This window comes from Podarcis pityusensis (genome assembly GCF_964106645.2).
Source record: "Podarcis pityusensis genome assembly, chromosome: 2".
NCBI lineage: Eukaryota > Metazoa > Chordata > Lepidosauria > Squamata > Lacertidae > Podarcis > Podarcis pityusensis.
The window spans coordinates 33,632,489-33,645,748 of record NC_138029.1 but is presented as its reverse complement, the minus strand read 5'-3'; the positions used below and the strand labels follow the sequence as shown (position 1 = coordinate 33,645,748).

At 46.8% G+C, this 13,260-nt stretch overlaps 1 protein-coding gene and 1 long non-coding RNA gene across 6 annotated transcripts in view; one reads left to right on the top strand and one right to left on the bottom strand.

Annotated features, from left to right (window-relative positions):
• The window catches only part of ACSF2 (acyl-CoA synthetase family member 2), a gene marked incomplete at its 5' end in the record, with an annotated part of 64,382 nt that extends 59,857 nt beyond the window's left edge, over window positions 1–4,525 (top strand). For all 4 annotated transcript variants that reach the window (XM_080993739.1, XM_080993738.1, XM_080993741.1 and 1 more), the window contains 4 exons: window positions 1,475–1,616; window positions 2,508–2,618; window positions 3,465–3,533; window positions 4,282–4,525. In XM_080993739.1, the coding sequence (XP_080849865.1) occupies window positions 1,475–1,616; window positions 2,508–2,618; window positions 3,465–3,533; window positions 4,282–4,332 (373 nt within the window). In that variant the 3' untranslated portion in view covers window positions 4,333–4,525. The remainder of the gene's footprint in view (window positions 1–1,474; window positions 1,617–2,507; window positions 2,619–3,464; window positions 3,534–4,281) is intronic.
• A 2,105-nt stretch (window positions 4,526–6,630) lies between these two features.
• Window positions 6,631–10,451, bottom strand: LOC308470667. Of its 2 annotated transcripts, XR_013982522.1 has the most exons (4): window positions 10,437–10,451; window positions 9,485–9,803; window positions 8,309–8,398; window positions 6,631–7,335 (listed from the first exon to the last, which is right to left on the bottom strand). It is a non-coding gene; the product is annotated as an uncharacterized lncRNA (long non-coding RNA). The 2 variants fall into 2 exon arrangements; XR_013982523.1 differs by lacking the exon at window positions 10,437–10,451 and having other exon boundaries at window positions 9,485–10,214.
• Window positions 10,452–13,260: the final 2,809 nt, after the last annotated feature.

The window sequence follows — 13,260 nt, the reverse complement described above, 5'->3', positions numbered from 1 at the left end:
GAAGAAGCCATTTGTTCATTGGGATAATCCTTGGGAAGCCAATAGGATCTAGTAGGTGGAAGGCTGGATGGAGAATCCATTCAGGGCCATAAGCTGCCTTTTAGCAAGTCAGTATCTCGTCATGTCAGTCACCCTAACTGGGCAAATGAGGACAAAAATGACCTATTGCATAAAATTTGTACAGGGCTGAATTTGAGATAATGGGGTCACCTGATGGGGAATGGCAGACAAGCAACATGTCCACCCCTAGGCCTAAGTCTTACCCAACACTCACTCAATAGCAAACTTGTTTCATACATAGGCATGGAGTTGTGGGGGAGCCACTCTCTCATGGTGCCATCCCCTTGTGACTATTTCCCACCAGATCACCACCCTCCTCATTGGTGGGATGGTGATCTGTTGGGGAAAAACCCATGCAATCAACGACACCTAGCTGCATTATCCATTAATCTGCTGCTGCTGCTGCTGCTGCTGCTGCTGCTCCCAAGTGGGATAGACAGCTCCATGGAGAGGGAGCTGCCTCAAACTTCCGGGTGTGCATGAAGGGAGCCTTTGTTCCCTGGCATATGATATCTCACTACGTCATGTCTTGTCACATTGCAGAATCTGGTATTTGGTTATGCAGAATTCACAGAGTCCTGCTTGTGATCTCTTGCTTATGCAAGTACAGAAGACTGGCTGCTAAAAAAAACTAGCTGAAAAGGGAACATTTGGGCTGAAACTCAACATTGCTCTAAGCTGACTGTTCCATCAGCACAAGCATTTGTGTTTGTCACACGGAACAATCTCCCTTCTCTTCTCCCAGTACCCCGTTCCGGGGGTACTCCTGACCTGCCAAAACCATTTTGGAGGAGTTGTGTGGGAGGAGATGGGCAGAAAGACCCATTGTACTAGTGGGATTTTGTGCTGGTTCCTGCTTGCCCGGCTGTTTAATTGAATCTGGTCTTGGGCACCTAAGCATTTATCATATCAGGCATCCCCAAACTCGGCCCTTCAGATGTTTTGGGACTACAATTCCCATCATCCCTAGCTAACAGGACCAGTGGTCAGGGATGATGGGAATTGTAGTCCCAAAACACCTGGAGGGCCAAGTTTGGGGATGCCTGTATCATATGCATGGTGCAACAACAGCTTTTGGAACAGTTGTGTACCGTTCTGGTCTCCTCACATCGAAAATGATATTTTAGAGTTGGAAAAGGTTCAGAAGAGGGAATAAAAACAAAACAAAAAATGATCAAAGGGATGGAACAACTCCCCTATGAGGAAAGGTTAGAGCATTTAGGGCCTTTTAGTTCAGAGAAAAAGCGAGCAAGAGGAGATATGATTAAAGCGTGTAAAATTACATAGGACACAAGAGCCTGGTGTTGGACTAGGTGTGTCCCTGGCCTGCTCCAGCAGCCTCTTCTTCTGTTCTCCAGTGGAGCATCTAGCAACATGGCAAGGTCAGGGTAGAATGACTGTGATATCCTTCCAGGGACATGGCTATTCTTGATGAGTACGGCTACTGCAAGATAGTAGGCCGCTGCAAAGACATGATCATCCGAGGAGGAGAGAACATATACCCAGCAGAGCTCGAGCAATTCCTACATACCCATCCTAAGATTCAAGAGGTGCAGGTGAGAAAAATGGTGAGGTGGGACATGGGAACAGGCCCTCCAATCCTCTGGTTTGGCTATGTGCTGGACCCAAGGATAACTCATAAACCACGGTCCAGGACCAGTCCAGAATCCAAAGGTTCCACTGGGAGTCAGTCCGACAGGGCCAAGGCAGGACACGAGGCAGGGAACCAGGCAAGGACAGGGGCAGGATCTAGCATACAGCAAAGTTGCTCCCGTAACCTGGGGCGGGGTCCGACAGCCTTTTATCATTGTTGGGGTAGCAGCCGGTCCTGATCCCCCGGCGACTCACCTCCCTGTTTTGCCTGAAGGCGAGAACTCCTCCTGCGAGTACTCAGGTCTCTCCTTCTCTCAGACCTTAGTCTCTGCAGCTCAGGAGATGTTGGTGGGTTACTAGACCCAGGGGCCGCCTCAGCCTCCCCTGACCAAACCGGTAGTGGAGCAGCTGTAAGTGATGGCTCAGCTGAAGGCAACAAGGTAATCCCCGCATCTGGAGCCAGGGAAGGCTCAGGCCCCTGACTCGGCTCTGTTTGTTGCAGGGGAACCTGTGCAGACTGGGACTCTTCAGGATCAGGCCCCAGACTTGGTTTAGATAATGCCTGAGGCAAAGGATCAAGTGCAGACTGAGTCTCCTCTGGTTCCGAGTCCGAGCCCGAGTCCCAGGCCATCCCAGGCTAAATACTTAAGGCTGAATGTGCGACAAATGCCATGTGGCTCCAGCGCCATTTAGGGAAATGAGTTCGCTTGTGGGTTTCCCACAGGAACCTGGTTGGCCACTGTTTGAGAACAGGACACTGAACTAGATGGGTTGTTGGCCTGACCCAGCAGGGTCAAGAACCCCAGTAAGTTGGGTGGGCCCCATGATCAACTTTCCCCTTCTCTTTCACTCAGGTAGTTGGCGTGAAAGACGAGCGAATGGGAGAGGAGATCTGCGCCAGCATCAGAGTGAAAGCTGGAGAAGAGTGCACAGTAGAAGAAGTCAAGGCATTTTGCAAAGGGAAGGTAGGAGCTTCGAGATGGGTGGCTGTGTCCTGCTTTTCCCCACCCAATAAAAAGAAAGAGCAAGCTCTCCAGTGGTGAGGTTCTGTCAAGGGCTGCTTCCAGATGGGTGGCTCCTAGCTCAGCCCAATCATTGCTCTTCCGTTGTAAGCTATACGTGGAATTGCAATCGATGTCCCACACTATCAGGAGGATTGTGCTTTTCAAGGTGTGCATTCCACTATGTTCTGTATACATCCATGGGGGCATGGCACAGCTGCTGTGGGTAGGGCCATTTGAACCTCAGCACACGTCCACTATAAGTGGTGCTAAAAGCATCTACGGTCGTACCTTGGTTCTCGAATGTTTTGACTCCTGAACGATTGAAACCCAGAAGTGACTGTTCTGGTTTTCAAACATTCTTTTGGAAGCTGAACGTCTGATGGAGCTTCTGCGGCTTCTGATTGGCTGCAGGAGCTTCCTGCAGCCAATCAGAAGCCGCGCTTTGGTTTTTGAATGCTTTGGAACAACTGTACGCTTGTCACATTTGGGCTGCTCATCTGTTCTTCTGAAAAAAACAACTGGGCTTTCTGTAGTCTGGGGAAAGACGGAAGGACTGTATGATAGGATGACAGCCTCAGGTGGATTCCTCATAAAAAGTGACTGAATAAGCATGGCAGTTCCACACTAAATGCCTAGTGTGGAAGCTCCCGCTGTCTTAATATCAGTTGGGGATATGGCTTTAGATAAAGTGCAGTTTTATATTCCATGTTGGAGAGGCACTTGCTCTGAGTCCTGCTCAAGCAGGGAACAGCAAGCCCGCTGTATAAAGGTTGAGTCAGTCCACAGCCATTGGCTTTTCTTTTGCAGATCGCTCACTTCAAGATCCCTCGGTACATAGTGTTTGTGAAGGATTTCCCGCTCACCGTCTCGGGCAAGGTGAGTGACAGTCCAAAGGCTTTTGCTTGCTTAGCCCCAATAGGTTGCATGGTGCTTTGCGGAGTGCAGGAAGATCCCTGCCTCGAGGAACTTGCAAACTAAACCAGTTACAGTGGAATCACAGGGGAGGGGAAGAGGACATAGTGTAAACAGGGAAGGAGTGTGTGCTGTTGCTTGAGTTACATGGGCTTGGGCCTAGTTACAGACTACTGGGTATGGAACTAGTAGATGGGTGGGCCACAAGTGGGTTTTTAAGAGGAATTTGAAGACGTAGGAGTGGTGGCATCTAGGAGGCAGTGACTAGCATATGAAGGGCAGCAGGTAATAGAAGGTGGGATTTTTTGAGGGAGGTTGAGACTTTTAGGTGATGGAGAATGGTGGAGTCCAGGGAGTGAAGATCATAAGGGGAGACATATCAGGATGATAAGATAAAGGGGGAAAGGACTTGGAGAGTTTTGAAGGAAAGGACAAGAATGAATCCAGGAGAAGATGGGAAGTCAGGGTAGGGTCTTAAGGAGTAGCATTGCATCATCAGAGCAAGGAAAGACAAGTGAATGACTTTGGCAGCAGAGTTCTGGGTAGAGGTGAGGGGTCCAAAGTGAGGCAACAAAGAGAGAGAGAGCACTTTATGGTAGCCTAAATGAGAGATGGCCATAGACATGGACCAAAATATTTGCAGAGGGACGACCAGTATGTTTGCAATGCTGTAACCAATCCCTTCCTTCTTTCCTCCCTGTTCCAATCTTAGATTCAGAAATACAAACTGAGGGAGCGAATGGAGAAGCATCTTCAGCTTTGAACCCAACAACCCAACGCAACCCAAAATTAACATTTCTTCTGCCAACTTTTATACTTCAGCTTTCTAAGCCGTTAAGAGAGCTGGCAACCTGCCTTAAGATAGCAATCACCAGCCTGCCTTAAGATGTTTTAGTCAGGCCTACTTAAAATAACATGGGTTTTTTTTTCTAATAAATAAAAAATCTGTTTCTTTAGCAGAGATTACTTCTTTGTGTTAAGAAATTCCACCTCACTTTGTTAAAAATACAAAACATGTTTGTATGTCTGGGGATGGTATCCAGAAATACAATTTCCTCCTAGTAAGGAGGACCGTGAGGGAATTCCCATTGCTCCTTGTGACCAGAGCACATCATGGAAGAGACATACCGGTAGTCCTGCCTTTCCCTCTACTGCATCCTGTGCAGTTCTTTTATTAGAAATTGTAGTTTTGGAGGAATAGTGGTGAATGCAAAGGACACCAGGGTGCTGAAAAGTAAGTCCCATGTAGGAACATTAAGAGCTATCGTGTTGCAAATTACGAGCCAAAAGAAGGGGAAAGTACTTTCTAGCAGTCAGAAAGGCTACATGGGAAGAAGAGCATAGTCACCTGAAACATGCTCATATTGGATTTGTAGGAGCAAATCTGTTAATTTTGGCACTTTTGCCTTGTGATTCTCTTTTGGACGTCCTGTTGTTTCATTTTCTGCCATAGTAGGCTAATAGGCTATGGTGATTGAACCTCTTGTCTTCTCATTAGTCAGGTCATCCACACACACCAAAAGTGTCTGGAGCAACTTGCCTGAGAAGGGTGGTGAACCTCACGTATCAAGGAGTAAGGGGTGAGATTTGCTTGATCACTTGTCTACCTTTTGGTAACTGAAATGGAGCACCATTTATTGGACTCCCAGGGATTAGCCAGATGTGACGCAGTGGATCCATGATCAGGCTCTCTCAGGTTTGTTTGTGTTTTCATTTTAGAGTAGCTAAGAGTCGGGCATCTTTATTGAGAGCTAGATTGGGACTGTAGTTCTGAGAGAGGACCATTCTGTGCCTCCCCCCCCCCCAATTTAAATTGCTCTTCCCTCACTGTGGTAACTGTATGCTTTCCCTTATAGGGAAATTAGCAGCTAACACACACACACCCCTCTATGATTGCAATTACGTTTTTCTATTGTAAATGTAAGTGCTCCTGATTTCCCATGTCACATCTTACACAGGTACTATTTGTTTATTGCTGTAAGCTGCTGTGAGCTGCATTTTGTTAAAAAGGTGACTGATAAGTTTAATTCATAATAATCTTCAGTGCTTTTAAAAAAAAAGAAAAATAGGTCCAGTACTCATCATGATATTGTTACATTAAGTGCCACACTTTCTAACAAAAAGGTGCCGGTACTGCATACTCTTGAGTAAAGGTAAAGGTACCCCTGACCATTAGGTCCAGTCATGGCTGACTCTGGGGTTGTGGCGCTCATCTCGCTCTATAGGCCGAGGGAGCCGGCGTACAGCTTCCGGGTCATATGCCCAGCATGACTAAGCCGCTTTTGGCGAACCAGAGCAGCGCACGGAAATGCCGTTTACCTTCCCGCCAGAGCGGTACCTATTTATTTACTTGCACTTTGACGTGCTTTTGAACTGCTAGGTGGGCAGGAGCTGGGACTGAACAACGGGAGCTCACCCCATCGCAGGGATTTGAACCACTGACCTTCTGATCGGCAAGCCCTAGGCTCTGTGGTTTAGACCACAGCGCCACCCGCATCCCCTTATACTCTTTGAGTACCCCCTTAAAAAAAAGCATTGCTAATACAGTGGTACCTCGGGTTACATACGCTTCAGGTTACATACGCTTCAGGTTACAGACTCTGCTAACCCAGAAATAGTACCTCAGGTTAAGAACTTTGCTTCAGGATGAGAACAGAAATCACATGGTGGCGGCAGCAGGAGGCCCCATTAGCTAAAGTGGTACCTCGGGTTAAGAACTGTTTCAGGTTAAGAATGGACCTCCGGAACGAATTAAGTACGTAACCAGACGTACCACTGTAATAATAATAATGGCCACATATTTAATTCAAGACAACACCATTGTGACCAAAAGGGAGGCAAGAGCAGATTTCTGTGGCTTTAGAGGTATAAATCAACCCAGAGCCTTCTGCCCATGGAGGAAATACCTGGATCAGGAGGCGTGAGAGCATTAGAAAAGGACTTGGGAGCTGAGCTCTTTCATCACTTCCACAGCAACCAACTCCCTGCTATGGACTGGAGGAGGTAGTTCCTCTTTCCAGTTCTTTTGAGTGCAAGCCATGAAGTTGAATCTTCCCACACATTAGATTTCTCATCTGCTTTATTTCCGATTCAAAACAGGTATTGATGCCATAGAAATTCAAAACTTCAAATCCTCCAAGTTGGAATGCATCTAGGATGTGTTTGCTTTTACGGGAGCTTTATTAGGGCACCTCCCAACCATGATACTGAACCGCAGAAGTTGGTGCGTAACACTTTTCTTTTCTGGCTGCAGCTCCCCACGCCAGCAGAATTTGATCTTGGTTCTGTTTTGTTATAAAGCTACTACTCTTCCTCCTCGCCTTCGATGACCTACCCTGAGCTTTTCCTTCTTTTACTCTGTGGCTGCACGTAACACCGTGATTTTGCTATGCTTTCTGAATGGTCTTACGTACTGCATTATAGCACTGGTGGGTATTGCAGTATGCAGCTGGTTTCCAAACAAATTAAGCGAAGTATGCAGTGAATTCCCTCTCTCCCTTTATCTAGTAGAACAAGACCCCTGGGGGAAGTTTGAGATCAGTCATTAGCAATGAAGATGTGACTCCTTGTCACAGAGCGATTTCAGAAGCAAAATGAAACATGGAAGTTGTTCTTCATCTCTTAAAGAAACAGCCAGGGTTTTCTCAGGAAAAAAGGAAGGTGGTCAGGGTGTGTCTCCTCCATAACTTTTCTGGCTCTCCCAGCTGAAGCGTGGTTTCTGCCCATGGAAGCAGAACACAAGGGGCCTCCATATGTTGCTTTGTTGCTGAAAGAAAACAGAATCCAGGTCAGGTCAAGAAAGAGTTTCATTATGAGAGCCAGTGTGGTGTAGTGGTTAAGAGCGGTAGATTCGTAATCTGGTGAACCAGGTTCACTTCCCCGCTCCTCCACATGCAGCTGCAGGGTGACCTTGGGCTAGTCACACGTCTTTGAAGTCTCTCAGCCCCACTCACCTCACAGAGTGTTTGTTGTGGGGGAAGAAGGGAAAGGAGAATGTTAGCTGCTTTGAGACTCCTTTGGGTAGTGATGAAGCGGGATATCAAATCCAAACTCTTCTCTTCTTCTATGTGAATGTTTGATGTCATAATTAGTTTGAGACTAGGGGATGAGAAGGGAAATAAGATCCCTCCCACAGATGTCAAATGGATGGGCCTTTTGCCTCTTGACAACAACTATCACCTTTAGCACACAAAGGGTGCTACTACACTTTCCAGTGGCGCTCACTGGACCTCAACATTGCCAGCTGTTTCTTTTCTGTTATGTCTCCACTATAGATAAAATGTAAAGGGAAGGTAAAGGACCCCTGGACGGTTAAGTCCAGTCAAAGGCGACTATAGGGTTGCAGCGCTCATCTCGCTTCCAGGCCAAGGGAACCAACATTTGTCCACAGACAGCTTTCCGGGTCATGTGGCCAGCATGACTATACCGCTTCTGGCGCAACAGGACACCGTGACAGAAACCAGAGCGCATGGAAATGCCTTTTACCTTCTTGTCGCAGCAGTACCTATTTACCTGGAGTGATTAAGAGCCCTGTTACGGCCCATCAAACGCGCAAGAAACATGTGCTAACTACGGTATTTAAAAATTAAAAATACACCATAGATTTTCCCAGCCCACATATGAAATATGCACACGTTTCATTGTCCTTTAAATGCAATATGAAATTATCTCACAAGAAGACTTTAGTTGCCATTTTAAGCTTAACAGCCGTGTGCCACAGATGCACAAAATATACTTACATGGTGATAGGCCCCACTACTGGATTCCGCAACACAGGACAATGCCCAGCTTCTTTGATGGGAAAGGAAGTTAGGAGTTGGGGTGAAACCCTGGAAGAAATCCCAAAAAAACTCGAATGAAATAAGCATATGCTGCTTCTCTAGTCTTAATCAGTTTGGGAGGAATTTGGCAACGGGAACAGCTGGAGATGCTGGAGATGCTGTGAAATAATTATGTCAGACCTCACATTATTAACTCTTTAATAACACTGCTTTTTTAAAAAAAGTAGAGGTGGGAAAAGGATGCAGAAAAGTACAACCAAAATTATTAATTAATGTTGGCGGATGGAGCAACTTACCTTTGAGGAAAGGTTGCAATGTTTGAGGTGTTTTTAGTTTAGATAAAAGGCAAGTAAGAGCCTCAAAAGCATGGTTACGTCACACTTTGCCTGCAGACCTGGCAGCCCCTCACCCCTTTTCAACCACCTTCCCTTGTGGGGTGTTCCTTCAGCCTCTTCTCCCCTCTCCTTGGGAGTCCTCCAGGCAGCTGGTCTCTGAGCTGCCCCCCCACCCCAAAGAGAGGTGCCTCCCAGAGACACCATTCACCTAGGGAGCTTGTAGCCAGGGCTGCTGCAACAAACAGCCGTGTACCTAAGTCTTTGGGAGGCAGAAGCACGAGAGGGCATCAGAGGGAGGGAAGGAAAGAGGGGCAGAGACCAGTGTTGCCTTGCGGCACCCCTGACCATCATTCAAGGCACCCCAGGGTGTCACAGCACACTGGTTGAAAACCACTGCAGTAGACCTTGTCTTACACACTTACCTTGCCAAGTAAAAAGTTACTATACGAGACATGTTTTGACCCTGTTATCGGGCCACATTGCCAGAGTGAAACTCTCCTATGATTTCTCAATAATCCCCTTTCCCTCCAATTAGCTCTTTCTTTGTACAGCTTTCCCACTTGCCCATACCAGGGTGTTTGTAAAGAACAAAAATTGCATGCATCAGATTGCAACCAGTGAAGTTCCTTTGAGAGTAGACCCAATGAAACAAATAAACCTATGTTGGTCGTGTACAGTATATTAATAGGCTTCAATGGATCTACTTTGAGTAGTTCTAGCGTTAACTACCATCCGCACAGCCTTAATCCCCTGTTGTCGCGATGACCTCTACCCCCTCAGCAAATGCAAAGATACAAACCTTCCACAGCCTCACAGACAGCACGTTCAGTATCAGGACAGACATCATGAAAAATAGCATGAAGCACAAGGACTCCACAAGGTTTCCCTTCATCTTGGCTTGCCTGTGTTTGTCTCTTCCTTCCTCACTCTCTTTATAAAGGTTGCCAGACAAGGGGGAAATCCTCATTGCAAGGCCACAGTGATTTCAATGCGTGTCATCACTCTGTGTTTCGGGAACCCCCTGGGTCCTGTCACCTAAGAACTTCCTTTTTATTTCTGCAGCGGAAGCACTTTCTTTTTGATGTGTCTTTTGAATCGGGTGACATTGAGACCACACCCTGAAGAAACGGAAAATTCTCATATAAGGGAACCGGTTTCCTTTCCATTAACTGTGCTAGTGTGACACACACACACACACGCCCCCAGATGTGGTAGGAAGGTAGCAGGCCTGTCAGAGTTTCTGGGATTCGCTGAACCCCTGCAGGCTCTGACGGATGCAATAATTAGGAAATAAAACTTATTAGCCATAAATCTCTTCCTCTTTTTAAAAAATATTGCCTGCAAAATGCCTCCACGCCACACATGCAAACACAGCTGCTCCCCCCAAAACAAGCTAGGCTTCTTGGAAGTGTATTGACCATTGCATTATGTATAGACATTTACACAAGCTTAGAGAGCAAGATGGATGGTTAACCCTGAGAATAGCGGAATAGTGTTTCAGTGGAGATCCCCCAATGCTCTAACAGCAGCACTAACATCTAGTTTCAGTTCCATAGAAACTGTTGCCTGCATGGATGCCACGTTTGTGTGATTTCCCAACAGAGATGAGTGCAGAGCAAGGAGCTATTGGTGGTCGTCATGGGCTTGTACACAAAGGCTGTCCCTCTTTTATGGTGCTGAATGTTCCTTCAGGCTTCCTTCGCTTATTAACCCTGGTTTCCCCTGAAGTCTCATGCACAACTCTGCCTAACCTGTCCAAACATTCTCTTCTAGTCATGGCCTTCTCCTGTCCTTTTCTCCCATCCAGTGAGAGAGGAAAGGGATGCGGGGGGTGCGTGTCATCACTGAGGGGGGTGACAAAATGACAAAAAGATGAGTTTTTAAAAATAATTTTTAATTGGGCTCACGAAACTTTTTAGTTCAGTCAACAATGTAACAAATGTAACAAAATGCGGCTGGCACTAGGCACCACACAGCGGGGCCCGGCACTTACCACGGGGCCTGCAGTGTGCCCAAGCCATGCGTCTCTCTTGGGAGTGACATGGTGGCTTAGAGGCCTACAGTCTCCGCGCTGCCTGAAACAGCAGTGTGGGACCTGCGTCTGCCCACCACCTCTCCCTCAACCACCCTACAGCTGAGGGGGAGGCAGCGGAGAGGCTCCATGCAGCATGCCCCACCCCCAATTGCAGGACGCACACGCCGCACCCAGCACCCAAGCGGCTAGCTATGCCGCTGCACCCATCTCAAATTATCCAACCTCACTTGTCCTTTCCCTCTTCTGCTCTGTTTCCTTTTTACCTTGGATCAGGCGCCACAGCCCCCACTCCACCTTTCTCCCAGGAAAAGCATGATGCCTTCAGCACCCAAAGTGAAACAAAGGTATTAGAGACAACATGCACATCTCTGTCTCTCTCTGTAAGGTACACAAACCTGAATGCTCTTCCTCAATTAAAATGGGATGCTGATTGTGGTTTCTGAGTGGTGGGAGAAATTCCAGACAGGCCCCTGCCCCTGTCTGACTGATACACAGGGCTGACCACTGTGGTGTATGAGGCAGTCATTTAGCAGGTAGGCAGTGGTGCTGCGGGGTGGGGGAGATGGACAATGCGCAGCATCTCCAGCTGCAATCCTAAAGCGTGAAATAGAGATGCCAGTCCCATATTTGATTCTTGGTTACAGCTGTCACTTGAGAACAAAGCAATGTGAGAATCTATTCCAGCTTTGATCTCCAAAATGTAGTATAAACACTGACAACTTAGAAACACCGGCCTGTGAGCGCTCCAATTGGAGAACAGCCTTTACCAAAGGTGTCATGGACTTTGAAGATGCTCGAACTCAGGACGAAAGGGAGAAAGGTGCTAAGAGGAAGGCACATTTGGCAAACCCTCACCATGATCAATTTGCGTCCGGAAGCCTATGTCCCCACCGTGGAAGGATGTGTGGATCCAGAATTGGCCTCCACAGTCACTTACAGACTCACTGTTAAGGCCGTGTTCATGGAAGACACTCCTACTAGGCTACAAGTGATCACCAAAGAAGGAAGATTTTATGGGCATTTGTAACAATTAAGAATCAACAAATTTCCTTAACGAGAAAAAACCTGTTAACACTTGGTTTACAACGGCAATAAAGAGGTTCAGTTTTCAGGCAATTATGGGAGAGTCAGGGATATCAGATAAAAGACAATGGTAGTAACAATCAGCAAAAGACTAACATAGCTACTGCTCTGGATTTTATTTCATTGTATACACTCTTCTACAAATCCAGAAACTACTTCCACATTTTTACATGGATTAATCGTCCCTGAAATGACAGCTTTCTATTTGCAGGAGGGAATTCATGGGAGAGAATATGAATGCATTCTTCCAGCTGTAGCATAACGCTCTCCCCTAAGGGGTGGATAATTGGGACTTTAAAGTACAGTATTAAAAGATTTGAGTAAGACCAGAAGCCAGGCAGTTTGTGTATTTGTGTGTGACGCTAACTAGCCTCTCATTTGCTCGATCTTTTGTTGGGAGTCTTCTGAAATACTAAGAGACATCCGATATCGTTGGGTTGTACTCTTAAGGAGTGTATTAGCTACCAAGTGACCGCACTACCTCCAGAAAGCATAGGTGTGCCATCTGCTGTCTAGCTGCTGGAACTGTAGTCATTTCAAAGGCTTACGCATGATACCACAAACGTTGACCCACCAATTCAAGGTACTTCATGTGCTTTATATAACACAGAGGTGTCCCAAACTTTTTTCAAAGAGGGCCAGACTTGATGAAGTGAAGGGCCGTGGGGGCCAACCAAAGTTGTTGACATTTTTTTTAGTCCCCCGAAACGGACTTTGGACATGCCTGATATAACATAACCTACATATTGATTCAACTAAAATAAAAAAGTGCCCGGAGTAAATAACTCCATGCCCCTAGGGCATTTCCAAGGTCTTGTTATTAGGTTTTTATTCTGTTTTTCCTAGGTGTGTCCTGTTTCACAAGTTAATGAGGGGAAAGGGGGGGGGGGGAGGGTGAAGTGCCAAGGCAATGGAGAAAATTGTCCATGGCTGTGTATACAACATACATTGAAGGCACGTTGACATCCCGCAAAGAATCCTGGGGACTAGTTTCTTAAGGGTGCTGAATGTCTGTAAGCAGTACATTTCCTGGGATTCTTTGGGGAAAGCCACGTGCTTTGCTTGTTTCCATGATCCCCACCGCCTGTCGCTATCAGACACTTCAGCAACCAGTTCAGGGGCTCTCCATTTCCAAAAAGCCAAACCAGAAGTTTCATAAATGAGTCCTAAAAGCGTTGAGGGTCTATATTTGTACTGAAAACCCTGCTCTAGATTTATATGAGATAACACACACCACCTGCATATGCATCGATCTATAGATCATCTTCCAAGCAGAGTTTTGCGCAGCCTATGTAGTCCCTACCGCCCCCCACTTCCTCTTCCTCTCCCGCAAATTTAGATTCTCCCAACCCCCCTTTGAGGCGGGTCAGGCTAAGAAATAGTAATAACGGTTGTCCCCAGGTCTAGCGCTGACACGCCAACCAACTCATCTCGGGGTTACGTGCGCGCGCGCAAGA